General features: G+C 43.9%; 2 protein-coding genes across 5 annotated transcripts in view; both read left to right on the plus strand.

Moving 5' to 3' along the window:
- The window catches only part of SCAF11 (SR-related CTD associated factor 11), an 85625-nt gene that overhangs the window by 45086 nt on the left and 16750 nt on the right, over nucleotides 1-23789 (plus strand). For all 4 annotated transcript variants that reach the window (XM_087723549.1, XM_087723548.1, XM_087723546.1 and 1 more), the window contains 2 exons: nucleotides 2974-3192; nucleotides 3818-3937. In XM_087723549.1, the coding sequence (XP_087579675.1) occupies nucleotides 2974-3192; nucleotides 3818-3937 (339 nt within the window). The remainder of the gene's footprint in view (nucleotides 1-2973; nucleotides 3193-3817; nucleotides 3938-23789) is intronic.
- Nucleotides 11781-13600, plus strand: LOC148044135 (lamina-associated polypeptide 2-like). The gene is given in 2 exon segments (XM_087722475.1): nucleotides 11781-12500; nucleotides 12503-13600. Coding segments are annotated over 2 exon segments (1239 nt in total). The 3' UTR covers nucleotides 13022-13600.

Consider the following 23789-nt stretch of genomic DNA (forward strand, 5'->3'; position numbering starts at 1 on the left):
GTCGTTAACCGGCTACAGCCCCAACAGTGCAGAGGCCCTTGTCACCTACTAGGTCTCACCATAGCCAGTCCCCTGTCTCAGAAGATGGAGAAATTAAGGATGCTGAATTTTCTGGAGTTGAGGCAGTTCCAGCAGTTTCCCCAGGTCCCAACCATCGATGCCCCAGTAGCGGTTCTTCACTCGGCAACCACCATGCCTGGCTCTCAAGAGGAGGTCCTCAAGCCAGAGGACAGGAGGGCTGACCTCATGATGCAGCGCAATCATCAAGTGGCAGCTTGGGCGGTCCGGGCTTCCACTTCTGCATCATTCTTCTCCCGTTCTTGCCTATTTTGGCTGCAGCAGCTCCAACAAAGAATTCCTGCAACCGACTTGAGGGCCCATCAAGACCTCAATAAGATAGTGGCTGCTGTCCAATTCACAGCGGATGCCACGTTTAATGCCACACGCTTTGCATCTAGGGCCATGGTCACTTCCCGCCGTCTACTGTGGCTACGCCAGTGGCAGGGAGACATGAGACATAAGTGTGGCTAGCGTATGCTCCTTATAAAGGGGGGAGTCCCTGTTTGGAGAGGCTCTAGAGCCACTCCTTATTGAGGACAAGGATAAACAGAAAATTTTACCATCAGCTTCCAGAAAAGGGGCTTCCCACACTATAGTACCTCCTTTTGAGTTCATGATTACGGCTCCATTAGCTATAGGGCCCAGGGGAGTATCGCCAGAGACAGTGTCAGCAGTCCTTTCGTTACCAGAGGGGTAACCAGGCCAAGAAGTCCTTTCAGGGGGAAGGAGGTCATAATTCCCGAAAACCATAGAACCTATGGGGTCTCCATTCCTGGGCAGTTACAGTATTTCGCAGAGCGGTGGGACGAAATTACCTCCGATGGATGGGTACAATGGACCATTAGGTCTGGCTTAGCTCTAGAATTCCTCTCCACACCCCTGAGTTTCTTTATTTGTTGCCTGATGTCCCATAATCTGGACAGGCAAGCCCTTATGAATTCGGCAATACAACATCTCCTGGACATCAGGGCGGTTCAACCAGTTCCGGACCAATTATACCAGGGTTTTTATTCTAGTCTTTTTGTTACCCCTAAGGCCTTGGGGGGCTTGGAGAGCAATTCTGGACCTAAAACGCCTCAACCGGCATTTAAGATACCGCTGGTTTAAAATGCATTCGTTGCATTCTATCCTGACAGGAGTGCAGGAAGGTGACCTCCTCACGTCAATTGACTTGACGGAAGCTTAACTGCACATCCCAATTCTGCCTGAGCACCATAAATTTCTAAGATTCTGTTACGGGGGTCAGTATTATCAGTACAAGGCTTTTCCATTTGGCCTTTCATCTGCCCCCCGGGCATTCACCAAAGTGCTAGCGGCATTGGCAGCATATCTGAGGCTCTTGCCCGTGCGGGTCCAATGCTACCTTGATATGTTATTGCAATCCAGGTCACTATCTGGAGCAAGGTGGGACCTTGACATAACAATTCACACCTTGGAGGCTCATGGCTTCTCTATAAACAGGGATAAAAGTCACCTCAAACCCGCCACCTGGATATTACACCTAGGAGCGTGGATTGATTCCATCTAAGGACAGGTCTTCCTGTTGGGAGATAGACAGGAAAGCATTAGACAACTGGTTGAGTCAGCACAGGGTCTCCCTGGCCACCTTATCCCGCTTGTTGGGGAAACTAGTGTCGGCTATTAACATAGTGCCTTGGGCATGCCTCCACACTAGAGACCTTCAGTGGTTTCTCTTACCCTTCCAGAAGGCTTGCAGGAGTACATCACTGCTGAAGGTCAACGTTCCAGCGGAGGTCCTCCAATTGCTCCATTGGTGGAAGTCGACAGCCATCACCAAGGGCTGCCACTTCAGGGTGGTTCACAGGGTGACGGTCACCATGGACACCAGTCTTTACGGCAGATGGCCCAGGGACAATGGGACCAAGTGGACAGGACTCAAAACATAAACTGGTTAGAGCTCAGAGCCATCCACCTGGCCCTCCAGAGGTTCCTCAGCACCATAGCCAAATAAAAGAATGGCTGGAAGAGGTCACTGCACACCAAATAGAACTAAAACCAGAAGTATTTCTATTAGGAATTATAAAGGGAAACTATGAGAAAAGTATCAAATATCTAATTATACACATAATTACTACAGCAAGAATTTCATTTGCACAGAATTGGAAAAATAAACACATACCAACAGAAGAAAATGTAATAAAAATATATTGGAATGTGCTGAAATGAATAGGCTCACGAAAGAACTAAAAGATAAAGAAGAATATTACTCAGTATGGGACTTACGATATAATTGGCTAGAGGAAAGAGAAAAAAAGTAGGAAGCAATAAAGAAAAGAAGAAAGATCAAGAAATTACAAAACAATTACAATACCAGAAAATGAATAAAAGGTGGAAATACAAAATAGACTGTAGACAAAAATAATAGGAAATAAAATGATATAAGATGACGTAAATGTATATAAAGGTTATATATAGAACTGATAGAAAAATATATGAAATAAAATGTGTTTGTGTGTGTGTCTGTGTGTATACATACATATATACACACACAAACATACATATACATACATAGTTATATAAGATTTACAGGAATAAAGGAAACACAATGGATATGTAAAAGAAATATAATGTGTTGCAAAGATGTTATGTTTGTACAAACAAAATTTTAAAAAATGCCTGAATTGATTGGAATGAGGAAAAGGGAAATAATGTAAAAAGGATCCTCCACTATATACAACACCTCGAACATCACCCTTCTTCACACACATTATGTTCTCTTTCAACTTGAATAATATAAGGGTTTTTCCCCTTACCCATTAATTGTATGTTCTGCAAGTTGTATATATATTGGAGATATCAGCATCTCTTTAATTTGTTTGCTGTTTAGAATTCTGTGCAGTGGAATTGCATATAACTAATTGGACGCTAAATTCTCTTAACTTTTCAAAACAGGCTGCTCCAACTACTTCCCATGTTGCTAACAGCGTGAATACAGCACACTTGTCTGCTCCAATAGCAGCTCTGGGAACTGTGGAATCTATTCAGGGATCGAATTCGGGTAACACAGCATCATCAAATAACATCAAATCCTCAAATACTGCTGTAAAATTTATGGAAAAGAAAGTAAATGTCACAGTGGAAGCCAGCGCAGATAGTTCCAAAAAAGACCAGGTAAGTTCAAAGCAAAGAATAACATGAATAATTTTGAATAACTAAAAATAGGAATAAATTGCCTTGAAAACAATGTTTGCATCAGTCATTTTTATAATCTGTTACTTTTCCATGGGGTTTAAGAATTTTACAGTTTGTATCCTGATACAAAAAATACATAACATCAGATCTACTTTGATACTTTGTTCTCAAGCCACTCTTCTACAGCTTCTGTATAAGCTGTTGTTTTTTTTAAAAAAAAGAGGAAAAGATGGAAGTATGGTAAAAGTAGTTTTACTAAATTGTTCGGCCCTGCAGGCAATAGCCATATTAACAAGCTTCTTTAGACGAACAATTTTTTTCAGTCAGTTATTGAATAATCTTTAGCCACTTATGGCTACAGGTTAGATGAACAATCTAATATCCATAATAAATTTCCTCACCAAGTAATATATTTTTGTTATTTGTTATATATCTCTTCTAGCATTAATGTTATATTTTAGTAATACTGGGGGATGTGTGCTTTGCAGACAGAGTATGCTGCTGTGGAGAGTAGCATTTATGCATATTTGAATTGGGTATTAATCACAATGTTGATCTGTATCTGCTCTTTCTCTAAATAAAATGCACCCTTTATTTTTTCTAGAAATTATTAATTCAAGAAAAAGCTGCACAAGAAGTAAAACTTGCTATTAAGCCTTTCTATCAAAATAAAGATATTTCTAAAGAAGAGTATAAAGAGATAGTTAGAAAAGCAGTAGATAAGGTAAGTAATATTGATAATGCTCATCAGTGATTAGCAGTCTAATTTTATTAATACTTTCAGGCTTTTGGACAGGAGGTAATAGCTTCAACTCTATAATATAGCTGAAGCTTTTACAGACATTTATACATCAGATATTGTTTCTCACATATAATCACCATCATACTGACCATGTTCTTCATTTTTGGGCTACATAATTAGAGCACAGCAAAGTATGTGGTGCAAAATAAGGTGTGAAGGCAAAATTGTATCCTTGTGAATTATCCTTGTTTTTACCTCAATTATGTACTGTTTCCTACAGAGTTTTTTGTTCTTTTCTCTCTTATTAACTTTTCTCTCTTATTAACTCCATCCAACCACTATTTTCCAGGTCTTCCCTTTATCTCAATGTCAGGTATCTAAGTAATAGATCTATTGCAAGCAAGAACTCTGAGGCAGGTGAATTCCTCAAAGAATAGCTTTATTGGAAATATATTGGTACATATCTGGTGAAAACCATGTGGTCCCTTGGTTTTCACCTAATTAAAAGTAAAGGTTTTTCCCTCAATCCCAAACAGTCAGTCACCTGGGCCAATCAAGGCAGCATCTGCTGGTCTGGTGACATCACTCCTTCCTCCTCCAGCCAGTTGTGAGAACATTCTTGGTTCCCAAGAGAAAGTTTTATTTTGACTATACAACCCCAACTATCTCTAATCCCCCCTCCCTCTCCCTCGCTCCAGTGTGGTAGCATTGAAGCTCCAAGATGGTTTCGGCCAGGTCAGCTTCAGGGTTGACACTCAACTTACATATTCTCTTCTTCTGCGTTCTTGTTTATTTTTTTAAAAAAATTGATCCTCCTTCCTTCAGTTTCTGTATATGACCAAATTGGTTTAACATTGCTTTCCATTATTGTTCAAGTGTTCATTCACGTTTATAATATTTACATTATTTAGCAGCCATTCTTGACTCTGTTCACTTGTCTTACCATAGTCTTCTTGAACTTAGTCCCAAGCACATTGTTCCAGTTCCATTTTTTTCCTGACATGCTTATTTCTCATTTCCATGTAACAAATGGCCAGAATTTTGTTCTTATGCACAGCCCTTTTCTCTGCTTTCATTTATTTCTGATAACAAGTCACTTAGTACTTACTAATTTTCTGCCACATATGCACATCTTAACATTTGTCCTTCTATTTTCCCACCTGTAGTAAACATTCTACTAAAGTACAAACATAATCTATATGTTTTCATTTTTGACCATTTTGGGCAACTTGCAATAATTTTCTCCATCAATTGTCCCATTTGGCACATCCAAACAACTCCTGGCACCTAGGAACTACCAAGAGTAAACCTTTATTGAAAGATTCTTTTAGGCATAGCAGAAGCAAAGTCAGCTGTGATATTTTCTCACAAAACCCCATATAGGTAAAAAAAAAAAAAAACTTTTCACCCCTGGGCTACCCACAATTCATTGTCCATCAATTATACTCAGTACTTTTGTTTTGGGAAACAGTCTTCGCTGGATGATAGCTCTGAGAACTTGGCCTTGGTGGGTATCTCCTCTCTGGCAGCAGAACGCTCTCATGCATTCCTTAGCCTTCCTCACATTATTTGTCTCTCTCCTCACTGGGGCCAACTTATATGTCCTGCATAAAAACTGTTCATTAACCTAGCTACTTTCACATCTTTATTGGCTAAGGCAGTGATGGCTAACCTTTTTCGCCTCGGGTGCAAAAAGCAGGCATACATGTGTGCTAATTTAATGGCCCCCATGCCATGCCCCCTGTGCATGGCTTTCTTGGAGCCTGGAGAGGGCAAAAACAGCTTCCCAAGGCCCTCAAGAGGTCAGAAACGGCCCGTTTTCCAATTTCTGTGGGCCCGGTGTGTCCGTTTTTTGCTCTCCCCAGGCTCTAGAGGCTTTCTAGGAGCCTGGAGAGGGTGAAAAATGGCCCAACACACAAACTGGAAGTTCGGGAATGGACTTCCGGGTTGCCCGTTGGATGGTTTTTCTCACTCTGGAGGCTTTAGGAGGCTTCCCTGAAGCCTCCGGAGAGTGAAAAACAGCACAATGTGCAAACCGGAAGTCTGTTCCTGAACTTCCGGTTTGCGCATTGGGAGGTTTTTCTCCCGAAGCCTCTGGAGGGAGAAAAACAACAAAAAATCAAGGCTGAAAATCAGCTGCTAGTGCATGCATTCGCACTGGAGCTGACAGGCAATGCCTCACATGCCTCAAATAGCCATATGTTCGCCATCACGGGGCTAAGGGATAGTTCCTCCAAAATACCAAATATTGCAGTTTCCCCCTATGGTACCGAGAGTCTATAATCTCCTTGATTTCATAGTGCTCTTCTCCTTTGACTAGGGTGGGAGGGCAAGGTTTTTCTGTAGTGGGACTTAATTCTGAGCTACAGAAAGGTTTCAACAAACTTCAGTGAAACACTGGATGCACTCTCTTGTGGCTTTTTGGCAGCTGCATCTTTACAGTAACCAGATTTATGATCTGGATGATCTGAAAGAGTTCTATGGGCCAGCTTCTTACAAGGCTGCCTCAGATTAAGGAACTTGGTAGACAAGTATTCTTTATCCCCCACCTTGAACTCCCCCTTTGGGGCTCTTTTCTTGACTGACTGCCTCTTCTGCATTTCCCTAACTTTTTGCAATGCCCTGTGCACCACCACCCATATTTCTTTTAATGTTTCCATCCATTCGGCCAAGGATGCTGAGGACGGTTGTCCCTGCGGGATTTCTGACATGGGCCCAAACTCTACGCTGCTAGCTACCCAAAAAGGGGTCAACCCTGTACTACTATGCATGGAGTTACTGTGTACCACTTTTGCAAATGGTAGCAGTTTAGTCCAATTGATCTGTTGGTAGTTGACATAACACTTCAGGTACTGCTCCAAAACTGAGTTCGTAACTTCACAGACTTCATTGGTATTAGGATGATCGATGGAGGTAAGGCCCTGTATGAAGAGCCGAGGTGGCGCAGTGGGTAGAGTGCAGTACTGCAGGCCACTTCAGCTGACTGCTAGTTCAGCAGTTCAGCGGTTCAAATCTCACCGGCTCAGGGTTGACTCAGCCTTCCATCCTTCCGAGGTGGGTAAAATGAGGACCCAGATTGTGGGGGTGATATGCTGACTCTGTAAACCGCTTAGAGAGGGCTGAAAGCCCTATGAAGCGGTATATAAGTCTAACTGCTATTGCTATTGCTGTAAGGAGTCAATCAGGTTGAGGAATTCCTGCCAAAACTTTGACATGAACTGCACCCCTCAGTCCACAATGATGCGTTTTGGACTCCATGCAGCCAATAAATAGAGATCGGGTGGAGGGAATCTTTGGGCATGCTACAAACATGCCTGCTTGGAAAATAAATCCATGATGGTTTAGATTAAAGTATTCCCTGCACTTTCCAGCTGTAAAGTACCCTAACGATGCCTACTTCATAATAAGCAACCCAATATTGTAATACAAAAAGCAGTGATTTATTAACAGCTTCATTAGGCATTCTTCATTAGCCATTTCTTATTCGAAGCCATCTTTTTTGCTTTCTTTATCTGCTTTTGAACTTTGCCCGTGTTTCTGTCCTCCCTTCAGCCTGTCATAAATGACATTATCCAATAGCTTCATTCATTTCAACCCAGCTACTGTAATCTGAGATCCAGCTCCACTGCCACTCTGCATGGAATGTCAACAAAGAGAGTTGACATCCGGCTCCCCTCACAATCTGTGCAAGCAAAAACAATTTGAGCACCAGTATGGGATTCAAGGCTGTGTTGACTCAGCCTTCCATCCTTCCGAGGTGGGTAAAATGAGGACCCGGATTGTTGGGGGCAATATGCTGACTCTGTAAACCACTTAGAGAGGGCTGAAAGCCTTATGAAGCAGTATATAAGTCTAACTGCTAACTGCTATCCTCCCCCAAGGCTTGTTTGGATTTTTTTCATGGAATCTCTCTATAAGGCGATCAGCCTGGATATTTCAACTCTTTACCCAAGATGCCTCTGACAAGGGATAGCCCTTCAACTTAATTAAGTACTGGAGTTGCCTCCTGTGCCACCTTGAATCAAGGATGCATTGCACCTCACAATGGGTTTGGCCCCCAATGACCACAGGGCCTGGGGGCTCCCAGGGCAGTGGTCTCAGAGTGAATCCGACCACGGGTTTTAAGAGGCTACTATGGAATACTGGGTGTACCTTCCCTAGCAGTCGGGGCAGTTTCAGTTGCAATGAGACTGGGTTGATGATCTTTACTATGGGGAATGGTCCCACAAACCTTGGTCCCAGTTTCTTGCTAGGGAGTCTTAACCTCAAATATTTTGTGGAGAGGTAAACCTTCTCTCCCACCAGGAATGGTCGTTGCAGAGCTTGGTGTTTATCTGCCTGTTTCTTATAGGTTTGTGCTGCTTTACCTAGCGCTTTTTTCACATTCTCCCAGGCTGCTTTTAGCATTGACATCCAGTCAGTCCAGCTGACTGAGGAGGGGGGATCCCTTGGATACTCAGGCATTTGGTCAAAGTCCATTTCCGCTCACTATTTTGAACGGTGTTAGTCCTGTGCTGCTGTAAACAGCATTATTGTACGCAACCTCAGCAAAGGTCAGGTCTACCCAATTGGACTGCCGATAGTTCACGTAGTACCTCAGGTACTGCTCTACCATAGCATTCAGTCTCTCTGCCCCCCCCCCAAATTGGTGCTTGTGTGAAAAGCCGAGCTAAGGCCCTGGGATGACCCAATGGACCGCAGGAACTTCCTCCAGAACTTAGCCGTGAACGGGACCCCTCTGTCTGAGATAATTTTTCGAGGTACTCCATGCAGGCAGTAGATGTTCTTCAGGAACAGTTTGGCCAGCTTGTGAACTGAGGGTAGTCCGCTGCAGGGTATGAAGTGCGCCTGTTTGGAGAACAGGTCTATAACAGTCCAAATCACTGTGTTTCCCCCACTTTTTGGCAACTCTACTATAAAGTCCATTGCGATCTCCTCCCACGGCCTTGTTAGCTCTGCTATTGGCTGCAGCAATCCAGGGGGTTTTCCTGGTCACCTCTTCATTGTGGCGCAGATGGTGCAACTTTTCATGTAACTGTCCACATCTTTCTTTATTTTGGGCCACCAGAACTGCCTCCGGGCTAAGTGTAATGTCTTTAGGAATCCAAAGTGGCCTGCCGGTTTGGCATTGTGGCTCCTCTGTAGAATTAGGGTGCGTAGGGGTTCTGGGACATAGAGTTTCATCCCCTTCCATGCAAGGTAATCTCTTTTTGTCAAGATGTGTTTATTGTTTTGAAACCAAGTTCAGTTTTTTTTTTATTTTATTTTATTTATTTATTTTGTTACATAAACAACACATGCCCACACCAGTGGGAAAAGAAAAAATCAAAACACAAAAAAGACAAAAAAACAAAAAACAAGGCAGGGAAAAAGAAAAAAAAAGAAAAAAAGAAAAAACACAAGTATATGTTATAAAAAAGTATATCAGCTGGTTACAACATGTTTTTGTGTATCTCTTCCATTAATTCATATTAATTCAAATATCTTAACTCAAATGTTTACCATATTAACATCATCATACCTCCACTTTTAGTTGACTACAGTTGTTTAAACATCCTTCATCCTTAACTATGCCAAAGATTTAATCCATAACCACATGCTAGCATTTCATTTACTTGTTTATAAAATCCTCCATTAACATCAAATCCTCATATCCTGTTTTAGCTAAACATCCATAATATTTAATACCAAAAATTCCATCCTCCATGTATATAGTTTATTATCATTCTCCTTTCTTTATGTAATTATATCGTATATCATAGCATTTTCCCCATATTAGTTAAGGTTTAACTGTATATAGTTTTATTTCATTTTTTAATAGTGATAATTATTGTGATTAATAACCTTTAACCTTTATATGGTCCAAAAATATTTCTAACCTTCCCTTCTCATATCCAATTATTATTTATCATATCAACTCCACATTATATACATTACTATCATTATCAATTATTATTCAACTATGTCTATTACAAATGAAATTAATTAGGTTTAGCTAATTTTGAATTGTATTCTTCCATCTATCAGCCTGTGTCTCTCCAATAACAAAACCTCCTTAATCCTGTTGCCATTCGTGGATTAAGTTCTCCAAACATCTTTATGAGCAAGTCCAAACAAGAAGATCTTTGCACCTTTTTGCTTAAGGTGCCTCTCATATAATGTTGCCGTCCTCCGTTTATTCCCCTTTTCAGCTTGTCTTTAATTCTCAGTGGTGGTATCAAAAGTTTTGCAAATGATATTTCATAAAGTATAAATTCTTTAATGCTTCTCATTCCCCCTACGCTCTGTCTTTCGAAATAAATCTTCTGTGTGGCTCCCCCCCCTTCAAACATTCCATCTTTTTCTCCCTCAGAAGTAAACCAGATGCCCGGAATATCAGCAAATTGAGAATCTTCATCTCTGACATCCTTCGTTTGTATTTCAGGAACATTCATACATTCAACATTCTCATTTTTTTCTTCATATTTTGTTGTTAGAAACAGCAAATAATCCAGCTTCCTCTCAATTCTCCTGTGTGCTGCTCCGGGAATCCAATCATGGGTTAACTTAGCCCTTTAGCCATGAGACTGAGTATGTAAATTTCTAAACCACGCCTCCTCTGGCTGGACTTCCTTCCTTTCTCCAGTTTTCTTTACTCAGTCCAAGCCTAGAGACCTATTTCAATTATCTCTTGACTATTTGATAATTTCTCAGGATTATTGGATCCATTAATGGATTTACTTTGCTGTGGATTTCTTCCTGATTGGAGGTAAAGCGGCAGTTCTGCCAGCCGATTCCTCTTCATTGCTGCTTCCCCTGTAAGGGATATCGGGTTTCTGCAGCCGGAGCGTAAGACGATCTTGCCGGTTTCCAAACGGCTTCTCTGTCTGCCCTCCCTTTGTTTCGGCGCGTAGGGACGCTGAGTCTCCCAGCGCCGCCCTTCCCATGCCGGATAGCACCCGCCGGCGGGCGCGGTCAGATCCGAGGCTGTGGCCTGACGGAGCTATTCCCCTCCTCTCTCCGCCTACCTCCCTCGTCCTCTCGCTGGAGCGGCTGCCGGAGGGTTGCATGGATCGGCTGTTGGGGTTTCTCCCTGCTGTTTGCATTTGAATTTCGCGCCTTTGTTGCCGGTCGCCATATTTGGGAGCGATTTCACGCATGCGTGGTAATGTCCGGGGATGAGAAGGTAGATTTTGTTCGCGCGCTGGAGTATGTGCACTGCTTCCACCCCTCCCTTTTCCCTCACTCGAGGCTGCTGACTCAGAGAAGAGGTCGCTTCCCTCTTTGTCTCTGCTTTCACGTGGCGTTCTTGGCGAGTGGTGCACAATTGGATTCCTTTGTTTCAGTGATTGAGCTCTTTCAAATTGATACCATGGCTGATCAATCAGTAGTTAAAGGTACTGTTGAGCCAATTTCTGAGCCCCGTTTCCCTGGCGAAGGGGGGGCTAGCCCTAGGCCCGGCAGGGCTGCTACCAGGGCCTCCAGTAGTAGGCCTCGAGCCTCATCTGCTGCCCGGGATAAGTCGCATAAGCGCAAAGACAAGGCCAAGGTTCCCCCCAAGGCATCTGGGGCCCCCATTTGTCCACTTCCGGTTCTGATTCAGCAAAATATCTCTCCGGTGCGTGTTAATGAACAGGGTTGGTCTCCTGATATTCAGCTTCCCCAGGCCCCTCTTCCTGAGGTGGGGGTTTTCGGGCCTCGATCCCCCCCAATTATTTCTGAAGCTAGTGGGGCTTCTCTTCATTCACCCCCACGCGCTGGGCCTTCCGCCACATTCACCCCCACAGCTGCAGGCCTCAGGCCTCTGGAGGGCCAGGATTTGGACCTTCCTACTGATTTATACCTCATGATCTCTGAGGCTATTTCTAGAGGGGTGGATGCAGAGTTAATGCGTAGGTCCCAGGCCCCCAGGCCCACTGCGGCCCACTCAGGCCTGGTTCCCCAGGCATTGCAAGGGGATTCTTCCATTCTGCAAACGGATCCTCCTTCCTCTTTACCCTCTGTATTCAGTGCAGAATCTGCCTTAGTGGAGGAAGGTGAAATCCTGGATAGGGAATTTTCCGATGACGAAGGCCTCCCTAGGGATCAGCCTACTGCCCCTGGGCTGTATAAGGCCAAGACCACCACCCACATGGGGGAGGCGGCTTCCAAAGAAAGTGCTGCTGTAGGGCTGGATGCCACCGAGCGTCTCTTTGCTGAGCAGGTGGCTTTGCAGGATGTTATTCCATCTCCCAAGCTTTTTCTTGATTTGATCCAGAAGCAGTGGGATCAGCCGACTGCAGTTAATCCTCCTGGGTCAGGGGATAGGAAGTTATACACATCTTCCCCAGAGTTGGAAAGTCTCCTCCAGTTTCCCACAGTGGACGCTCCCATTGCTGCTCTTGCCTCACCGGCGTTAATTCCTTCTGAGATTTCAGAAGGATTAAAGGCTGAGGACCGCAAGGCCGAGACGGTCATCCGCAAGACTCATCAGGCTGCAGCTTGGGCCTTACGCTCCGCTACTGCAGCTTCCTTTTTTAATAGAACCTCCTTAGTCTGGCTTAGGCAACTGCAGGATAGACTGGACAGGAAGGAAGGGAGGAAATGCGCCTTCATCAGGATATCACCAAGCTGATGGCGGCTCTGGAGTTTTCTGCAGATGCCACCCTTAGCGCGGCAAAATTTACATCCCGGGCCATAGTTTCCAATGTGGCCTCTCGACGCTTGCTCTGGCTTCGTCATTGGCAAGCTGATGTCAAATCCAAGTGGCGCCTAGCATCTACGCCCTTCAAGGGCGGAGCCTTGTTCGGTTCAGTGCTGGATCCCATTCTCATTGAGACTCGGGATAAATGCAAGGTCCTTCCCTCTACCAGTGCTCGTGTCAATAGGAGGCAGCAGCCTTACAATAGGCGGCAGCCCTTTCGGTCCGGGGACTCGGGGTTCACTCCCGCTCCCTATGTCCCCAACTACTCCAGGGGGTTCTCCCAGACTCAGGACCGTGGCCAGGACCGAGCTGGAGCCAGAGACAGGGGTCGCCAGCAGGGTCAGGCGCAGAATAGGAGGTCTTTCCGAGGAACGACCAACCGGTCCTTTCGAAGGTACCGGTGACTCGCAGGAAGTAGGGCCCATAGGAGGGCGTCTTTTGGCCTTCGCTCATCAGTGGGCGGAGCTCACATCGGATGCCTGGGCTCTTCAAGTTGTGAGCTTGGGTCTCACTCTAGAATTTCTGTCCATCCCCCCGAGAAGGTTCATCAGGTGCCCCGTGCCCAGATGCCCATCGAAGCGGCGCCTTATGGACGCCGAAATTCACCATCTTCTCACCATCAGGGCCATAGAACAAGTACCCAAAGGGCAGGAAGGCCTAGGGTTCTATTCTATCTTGTTCCTAGTACCAAAGAACTCCAGGGGATGGAGGGCAATCCTAGATTTGAAACGGCTCAATCATTATATCAAATACCAAAAATTCAAAATGCAGTCTCTAAAGAGCATATTGGCTTCCATCCGCCAAGGCGACATGATGACTTCAATAGACATCAAAGAAGCGTACCTCCATGTGCCCATTCATCCGGTGCATCGGAAGTTCCTGCGGTTTCACTTCAACGGCCACCATTATCAATACCGGGCCTTACCATTTGGCCTCTCCTCGGCCCCGCGCACGTTCACCAAGCTCTTGGCCATACTAGCAGCCTCCCTTCGCTCAATTCCAATACGCATCAATTGTTATTTAGACGACGTGCTGGTGCTGTCGCCCTCTCGGGACCAGGCCCTGCGAGACCTGCAGGTCACGATGGACTCATTGTGCACTCATGGGTTTGTCCTCAACTTGTCCAAAAGCCACTTGCGTCCGACCACGTCCCTACTTCATCTGGGGACCACCATCAACTCTGTGACATGCGAAGTCTTCCTGTCTCCAGAGAGGAGGGAGAGCATATACCACCTGGCGCATCATGTGCTGTCTCAGAGGCGAGTACCACTGTTGTCATTGTCCAAGCTGCTGGGGAAGATGATCTCCTGCATCGGCGTGGTTCCCTGGGCCAGGTTCCATGCGCGCCCACTCCAGTGGTTTCTGCTGCCCTTCCAGAGAGCGCATACCAGTCATTCCCAAATCAAGGTGCGGCTTCCGAGCAGAGCCCAACGGTCCCTGCGTTGGTGGATGTCCTCCGGGCTTCTCCGAGGATGCCCGTTCAAGGAGCCGGACCGCGTCCAGGTCACGACAGACGCCAGCTTATTTGGATGGGGAGCCCACGCCCTGAACAGGGTGGCACAAGGTCGCTGGTCGGATCAAGAGCTGACGAACAGCATAAACTGGCTAGAGCTGCGGGCCATCCGTCTAGCCCTCCTGGAGTTTCGGGACATTGTATCTCGCAACCATGTGTTGGTCTTGACCGACAATGTGGCCTCCAAGGCTCACATCAACCGCCAAGGGGGCACACAGTCCAGGGCTCTGATATTGGAAGCGGAGAAGTTATTCCATTGGGCGGAACACATCTCGGGCGAGGCCAACACACAGGCGGATTGGCTGAGCAGGGCAACTGTGGATCAAGGGGAGTGGCAACTCCACCCCATTCTCTTCCAGGAACTCTCTCACCGTTTCGGCCAACCCGAGGTGGATCTGTTTGCACACCCGCACAACGCGCAACTTCCCCGCTTTTACTCCAGATACCAGACCCCGGGAGCGGAGGGGGTAGACGCTCTACGCAGTCCGTGGCCGGCCGGCCTTCTTTATGCCTTTCCTCCTCTCCCGATCCTTCCGTCGGTCATTCAGAAGATCTTGATGGAGCAGGCGGAAGTACTGATGGTCGCTCCAATGTGGCCCAGATTACCCTGGTACGCAGACCTCGTCCATCTGTCTGTTTTGCGTCCTTGGGGGATTCCGGACGATCGGATTCAGCTCAACCAGGGGGCTCTCATACATCCGAACCCCCAACTACTACAATTAGCCGTGTGGCACGTGAGCGGGCTATTCTAGCGGCCCTTCACTATTCTGATGAAGTCATTTCCACCATTCAAGCGGCCCGTCGACCGTCGACTACCCATATTTACGAGGCCACTTGGCAGGCCTTCTGTCGATGGTGCCGTCGCACCGGGGTCGATCCCATTAAGGCCTCGGTGCCCCAAGTTTTGGACTTTTTGCAATCCGGCCTCAACAAAGGCCTGTCACCGAACACACTTCGCCGACAGGTCACGGCCTTGTCAATGGTGATCGGGGGAGGTCAAGGCCGCTCCTTATCTCAGCACTCGCGGGTCCGAACCTTCTTGAAGGGCGCTTCCAACTTACGACCGCCGACCGTACACCGTTATCCCACGTGGGACTTGACCTTGGTTCTCAGGGCTCTCACAGCTGCTCCCTTTGAACCTCTTCACTCCATCAGCCTCCGGTTGTTGACGCTCAAGACGGCATTTCTAGTGGCTATCACATCGGCCAGGAGAGTGTTGGAGCTAGCAGCGCTTTCAGTTCGTGCGGATCTTTGCATCTTCCATCCGAACAGGGTGGTGCTTCGTTTGGACCCGACCTTCCTTCCTAAGATAAACTCACTATTTCACAGGAAACAGGAACTCGTCCTACCGGACTTTTGTCCTCATCCCTCTCATCCTCAGGAACGCCAGTGGCACCATCTGGATGTTTGCAGGGCTCTTCACCGCTATGTGAAGCGCACGGCATCGTTCAGAAGATCGGAAGCACTGTTCGTTTCCTTCCAGCCTTCGTCAATGGGACAAAAAGTTTCTTCCCATACCATCGGCCGATGGTTGAAGGCGTGTACGACAGTCACTCACGGCCGGTTCCCAGGTGGATCACCCCTCACTCGACCAGGAGTGCAGCCACCACAGCAGTCTGGGCTACGCAAGCCTCTGTAGAGGAAATATGCAGGGCGGCCACCTGGGCGTCGCCCTCACCCTTTATTCGACACTACAAGATTGATGTCTATGCCTCGGCTGAGGCGTCCTTTGGGCGGAGAGTGTTGCAAAGGGTCCTTCCTGCTGCGGAGGAGCCTGACCAGCCTAGCTCCCGCCCTGGGAATTAATTGCTTTGGCATATCCCATGATTGGATTCCCGGAGCAGCACACAGGAGAATGACCGTTGTCTTACCTGAACGGTCCTTCTATGGGTGCTGCGAGGGGAATCCAAACCCGCCCGCAGTTTCGGCTGGCCAGGGCTCCACCTTGATTGTGACTCTGTGACTATCTTATCTCTGACTGGACTTGACTACTTTAGTGCCAGCATTGCCTGCGGCTTGATTGACATTGACATACTGGTTCTTCGGTGGACTTCGTGCGAAAACTGGAGAAAGGAAGGAAGTCCAGCCAGAGGAGGCGTGGTTTAGAAATTTACATACTCAGTCTCATGGCTAAAGGGCTAAGTTAACCCATGATTGGATTCCCCTCGCAGCACCCATAGAAGGACTGTTCAGGTAAGACAATGGTCAATCTATCGTATGTGGCAGATAACTTTTGTAGTGCGTAAAAAATCATTTGAAATGAATCATTTGAAACTTGAACAGACGCTATCTTTGTATGCAGTTAGTATTTTCCCTTTAGAAACTTTAAGGTATTTGCAAGTAAAAACAAACTGGGAGCTGTACAATCTTATCTGATCTTAGACCAACCCAGCCAAGTAATAAAAGTGTCAAGTTGTAGGGAGCCAAATTATAGTAAATTGGTTTACAGCCCACTTACAGAGGGTCAGAGGAGATGTTGGAGTAATCTTTCCTTTGTCCATGTAAGTAGCATTTAAAACATTTAAAAAATAGGGTAACCACCGTCCATAAACCAATAAAGAGATCGAAATCGCCACTAGATTCTTCTGTTCTTTGGTTTCAATTAGCTTAAATTTTTATGCGGACCGTCTCTCTCTGAGTAATAAAATCACCTTACCAGCTGGAAAACACTTTCGCCATTCTTTGGGGCTGCAGTTTTGGTTAGCTTACAGCTAATCCAGAAGTCACTGGCAAAGGAGGTTAAATTCCAAGCCCCCAGGGACTTTGTGAACGTCTCTGGGGTCACTGGATCTCCTCCTACCTTTCACTGTCTCCGGGACAGCTTGGGTCCGAAATGGACCGTCCAATTTCCTTCGGAATACGGGAATTTCAGGAATAGCCTGAAAATCCGTCTTCTCACTGCTAAGCCCTGCCTTCTCTCCCCTAAACCAAGTTCAGTTTTGAGTCTCGTGGTTAGGTCGCCTTCTGGTTGGTCGTGCCGGTCACGGCGTTGTTGTCGTCACTTGAGCAGCTATTTGGGTAGAGGGAATGATGGCGTCCACCACCTGTTCCTGTTAGCATTTGTACTGGGGCTTGCGGGAGAGGGCGTCAGCTAGAAAGTTCCTCTGCCCTATAATGTGTTTTAGTACGAATTTGAAGCGGTTGAAATATTGAGCCCATCAGACTTGTTTGGGTGATAGTTTCCGTGGGGTCCTAAGAGACTCCAGATTCTTATGGTCAGTCCAGACTTCGAACAGTTTCTGCCCCCCTTCCAACAGGTGTCTCCAGGTTAGCAGTTCGCATCCCACTGTGAAAGCCTCCTTTTCCCATGCGGCCCATTGTCTCTCTGTGTCTGAGCTTGTGGGAGGTGTAGGCGCAGGGTTGTAGGTTTCCTTGGTTCTTTCTTTGGAGTAGAACCGCTCCCATTGCCATGTTGTTGGCATCTGCTTGGATCACAAAGGATTGCTCGGGGTCAGGATGCTTCAGCACTGGTTCCTTTACAATCATTTCTTTTAGTGTCTTGAATGCCTTTTGGCAGCTTAGGTCCCACTGTAGAGGTTGTCCCGGGCGAGGTTTTGTTCCTGGGCTCCCTGTCTTCAGAAGGTCTGTCATGGGTTTGGCGATCTTTGCAAAGGAGGGAATGAATTGCCTATAGAAGTTCGCAAACCCTAGGAAGCTTTGTAGCTGTCTGCGGGTGCAAGGGGATTGCCAGCTTAGGATGGCTTGCACTTTGGCTGGGTCCATCTCTATTCCCTCATTTGACACTCGGTAGCCTAGGTAGTCTAGTCGCTCACGGTGGAATTCACATTGTGATAGCTTTTTTTGGGGGGGGGGTTCACAAATTTTATTTTCATTTTCATACACTCACATGTGTACTGTACATAGCCAACACCATACAGCATTAAACAATAATGCATCAATTCCTCTTGTCAACAAGGCCCCAGAAAATAGAAACCCAATATAACTCTTCTGCTCTCCACACGCCTCTTTCTTCCACCACCCTCCAACTTTCTATCTTCCCTCCATCATCCACCTCTACCCTACTTCCCCTCCCCCTCTACCACTCCTCTCTCCACATCCACTCCCCCCTTCTCACTTTCTCTCCCATCCCTCTCTGCCCATCTTTCTTCTTTCCCACTCCTTCGCTCCTTGGTGTATTTCCGCTACATGTCAATATACTTGGCCTATCCTATTTTTAAAGAAAAATTAAAAAAGAACACTATGCATGTGAAGTCACATTACATTGAGATCTAACACATCTTGTCAAACCTAATATATATCCATCCCTCCCCCCACCCGACCCCCCACATCCTCCCCCCCCTGACTTCCCAGAACCCGTACACGGTATAGATTTTTAACAAACACGGTCTAAAATATATTGAGAAGAAAAGAATAAGAAATTAACAACATCTCTACATTGAGCTTAGCTCCTTCTTGCTAAGCTATCTTTAAACAATTTAAATCATTCCTGATCTTAAGCATAGGCTATCTGGAATTTCTTAGTCCCATATTTATTTTGTATATAATCAATCCATTTTTTCCAGTCTCGTTTATATCTTTCATTTGAGTGGTCTTTAAGATATGCAGATATTTTAGCCATCTCGGCTAAATTTGTGACTTTCAATGTCCATTCTTGAATTGTAGGCAAGTCTTCCTTCTTCCAATATTGCGCCAACAGTCTTGCTGCCGTTATTAAAATCAAATTAGTCTCTACCGCTGTAAAGTCAGTACTTATACCTAACAAAAATAACTGAGGAGTAAACTTTATCCTTCTTTTAAAAATATTTTGCATAATCCACCATATTTTTATCCAAAATGCCTTAACCTTTTGGCAAGTCCACCATATATGGAAATATGTAGCATCAAGAGAACCACATCTCCAACATTTGGGTTGTAAATTCGGATACATAGAAGCCAACTTTTTAGGATCTAAATGCCATCTATAGAACATCTTGTAAAAATTTTCTCACAAGTTTTGAGCTTGTGTAAATTTCACATTTCTTACCCAAATTCTTTCCCACGTATCCAACATTATTGGTTCTTCAATATTTTGAGCCCACTTTACCATACAATCTTTAACTAATTCTGTTTCCGAATCCATCTGTATTAATACATTATATATCCTCTTTATATGCATTAAACCTTGGTCTCTTATTTGTTTAAATAGATTATCCTCAACTTGGATAAAACCAATTTTTTGATCTATTTTCCACCTGGCCTGTAACTGCCCGTACTGGAACCATGTTTGAACTACCTTCTCCTCTTTCAATACCTCTAAGGCTTTTAGTTGTAGTGCCCCCTTTCCAAAATGAGGAGCTGTCTGTAAGTAGTTCTATCCTGTTTTTGTGCTATATTCATATTTTCAATTGCATGTCTAGGAATTGCCCACATGGGTATCTTGTCATTTAGTTTATGTTGATATTTTTTCCAGACCCGCAATAAAGCATTTCTTAAAATATGACTTTTAAAGTTTTTGTCCAGTTTTTTGTTGAATAACAGGTAAGCGTGCCAGCCATATACCAGATCATGTCCCTCAACATTCAATATCCTATCATTGGTTAAATCGATCCAATCACTAATTACGGATAATACCACTGCATTGTAATATAGTTTTAGATTGGGTAGTTTCAAACCTCCTCTCTTGCGTGCATCTTGCATTATTTTCAGCTTTACTCTCGGCTTCTTTCCTGCACATACAAATTTATTGATACCCTTCTGCCATTCTAAAAGATTCACATCTTTTTTGAGTATAGGTAACATTTGGAAAAGAAATAAAAGTTTTGGTAAGATATTCATTTTCACTGCCGCTATCCTACCCAACAAAGATAAGTGCAACTTCTCCCATTTTTTCATCTCTATCTGTATACTATGCCAGAGTGGTTCATAATTATACTTAAATAATTTCCCATTTGAGATTGAAATATTAACTCCAAGATACTTTACCTTTTTGACTACCTCACATCCTAACATTCCTCCTAATTCTTCCTTTTGTTTAGTATTCATATTTATGGCTAATATTTTTGTTTTCCCTAAGTTTATTTTAAAACCAGACACTTGACCATATTGATTAATCGTATTCATTAAAACCATACTGGATTCCTGCGGTTGTTCCAATATTATGACCAAATCATCCGCAAAAGCATGCACTCTGTATTCTTGCTGCCTAATCTTAATTCCTTTTAGACCATCCAAGCCCCGTATTTTATTCAACAATACTTCCAAAGTTATAATAAACAATAGTGGGGACAAAGGACAGCCCTGTCTTGTACCTTTTCCAATTTGAAAAGAGTCTGTTAAACTTCCATTGACTATGATTTGAGCTGATTTCTGTTGATATATTGCTTTAATTGACTGTAAATCCTATCTGCATTTTTAACTCGATCAAAGGCTTTCTCAGCATCCAAAAATATGAACGCAGCAGGAATTTGATTGCTCTTTCCTAAGTATTCTAGTGCATTAATAACTAATCTAACATTACTTTTCATTTGTCTCCCTTGTATAAAACATGTCTGGTCAGCGTGTATCAATTGTTGAATAACCAGCATTAACCTATTTGCTAATATTTTAGTAAAATTTTTATAATCTACATTAAGTAATGAGATAGGTCTATAGTTTTTAGGTTGAGTAGTATCTTGATCTTCTTTGGGTATCAAAGATATAAAAGCTGTCTTCCAAGATGGAGGTACCTTACCTTCCATTTGAATCTTGTTAAATAATTCTCTAAGAGGTTCTACCATTTCTAATTGTAAGTTTTTATAGTAAGCCGCTGTCAAGCCATCTGTGCCTGGTGCCTTCCCTGACTTTAACTGCTTAATTACCTGTAAAATTTCCCCCGAGGTTATTGGTTGATTCAATTTTTGCCTGTGCTCTTCTTTAACTAAGCGTAGTTTCTCTTTATCTAAATATTTGTCTATATCTGAACCATTAATTTCATCCCCCTTATACAACTCTGTAAAAAATTCCCGAAATGCCTTTTGAATCTCATCCTGTTGAAACACCTCCTTCCCTCTATAGGTCAATTTAGATATATTTTGAGATTTCCTTTTTTTCCTAATCTGATAAGCTAACCATCTGCCAGGTTTGTTTGCGTTGCAGAAAGTATTGTGTTTTGCGTATAATAAACTAGTGGCTACCTGGTCAGAAATCAACATATCAAATTGAGATTTTAATATGGCAATTGCTTCCTTGACCTTTGTATCGCCTGGGTTTAATGTTAACTCCAGCTCTTTCCTCTTAATTTCCTCTTCCAATTCTATTCATTTTACCCCTTATTTATGTCTATGTGCTTTATTTATATTTATCAGTACTCCTCTCATATACGCTTTGCTTGCATCCCATACGAATTCCATAGGTGTACCCTTATTCATACTAAAAACAAAGTATTTGGTTAGCAATTTTTTACAATCATTGATATACTTTTCATATCTAAATAAGTTTTCATTCGGACTTACGGGGGAGAAGCCTGTCGTCATCGGGGGCTCAACGGAGTCCCCCCAGTGTGCTGGTCTGTATATCTAAAAGATCTATAGATATCTCCCCTTTTAGGCAGAAAGGGGCAGGGAGGAGCTCAGTCGTTAGAATCTCTTTGAAATTCACAGCCTTTTGTTTTTCGCTGTGAACGGAGAAGAGGTTCAACACAAAGCTGAGCTTTTTTTTTTTTTTACTCCAGCCAGATCTTCTCAGCTGTTTTTTTCAGCCCAAGGCAGATCATCCTCCCCCCTCAGAACAAATTTAAGCTATTTAAAATCGGTCCGGGCAGTGAACATTCCTGAAATCCTTTTTTGTTTATCACTATTTAAATACCAGCTTCAATCTAACCAAAAACTCCTTTGTTTAACTGTTTTTCAAAATGGCGATTTTATAACCTTCGCAGTTGATATATTTAATCAGCCCCGTTTTTCTGAAGACTTTTCTTTACTAATTGCCAAAGTTTACTCAAAGTATTTTATTGCAAATCAGGGTGTGTAGAGACTTTGTTTGTTCGCTTTTGTTTTTTTTTATAATGGCTTCCAAGTCAAAAAATTCCAAGCGTTTTCTCAATAATGCATCCCAAGTAATCGCGATAAAGCCACAGTCTTTGCCTTCTACGCCCCCTACTGGAGATTTGTTAATGAAAGAATTTCTTTTTGAAACTCTCAGAGAATTTAGAGAGGAAATAATGCAATTTATTTTGGAACTATGTGATCAATTTGATGCTAAGATTGCCCAAACAAGGAACGATACCATCGGAGCGATAACCGTGATGACAGACTACATTGCAGGAATGGAGGATAAATTGGAACTTTTGGAACAAGACAATTTTAATCTGACATCTAAAATCGAAAAGTTGCAACAGGAAATTAAAATGGCAGAGAGACAACTTGTTATGACAAATTATAAAAAGACTGCGTTTGCAATAAGAGTTAGGGGATTGCGTGAAAACGAACAGGAGAATTTGAAGCAGACCTTTTTTGAGGCTTTCAGTCGTGTGGTGGGCGGTCCGGGACTCAACTTTGATTGGCAGATCCAAAAAATTTACCGTCATAATTCGTGGACAGCAAAACAGAGACAGCTTCCAAGAGATGTGGTTATATATTTTGCTACAAAAGAGTCCAGAAACGCGATGCTGCAAGAGTTCTACAACAACAGGCTGCGAATTGATGGACAGGATTTGATCGTCTTCAAAGAGGTGCCTCCCCAGATGTTAAAAGCCAGGAGAGACTATGCTTTTTTAACTAAAGAACTTAGAGATAATCAGATACGGTACAGATGGGAAGCGCCATTTGGTATTACAGTCACACTTAACGATCAGAAACATCGCCTCAACTCAGCTTGTGAAGCCCGAGATTTTTATCATAAGATTTTAAAGGCGGGACTTCCTGAATTACCCGGACTTGGACAAATACAAGGAGAAGTACAACAGAAATAACCAATCACACAACTACAAGGCGGGAGCTGTCGTTTTTCCCCTTCGGAAGGGCAGTAGAGTGGAGAACAAGGATTTAGTTATGCTTTCAAAATATTTGCTTAATCTTAACTTGAACAATACTCTGTGACTATGTTTTGTAGAAAATGGCATAGCGCTATACCGATCAAGAGACATTAAGGTTGTAAGAAATGATACTGATCACCTCGGAAATTATATTGTATGGGACTTTAAAAAAAAGAAAGACTTGATGGACAACTTGGAACTTTTACATAAACTGCTGATGTTTTATTCTCTAGGGTGGGGAAGGCGGAGATTGTGACACTTTTGGATTGTGGTTTAGGTTGAATTGAGTTGGGAAGGGTGGCGCAGATGGGAGGGTAGTGAAGGATTAATTAGAGATTATTTTGAGCCAGAAAGTAAGCTGACTTTTATAATAATTTTTATTTGAACATAAGTTTGGAAGAATATATTCAGGGAGCTTGAAGGAAGGCGGAGCAAATAGGGGAGGTGTACGGATGATAATAAAATATATATATGGACACGGGTAGAGGCAGGATGAGTGGAGTTGGAACAGAAACCGAGAGAAATATTTGAGGTGTTTAAGTTGCTTTATAGAGAAAGAAGTAAAAGGGATATATTAAAGGTTTGGAAATGGATACATATTTAGATAATGAGACAAGGTCCCTAGCTAGAGTAGAATTTTATTTGATTAACTCACTTGGTTTCAACATAGTTTGAAATCCTGCAAGTAATAAACTAATTGAGATTAGGA

This window comes from Thamnophis sirtalis, unplaced genomic scaffold (genome assembly GCF_051295495.1).
Source record: "Thamnophis sirtalis isolate CommonGarterSnake01/CBP01778 unplaced genomic scaffold, rThaSir2_p1.2 scaffold_9, whole genome shotgun sequence".
Lineage (NCBI taxonomy): Eukaryota > Metazoa > Chordata > Lepidosauria > Squamata > Natricidae > Thamnophis > Thamnophis sirtalis.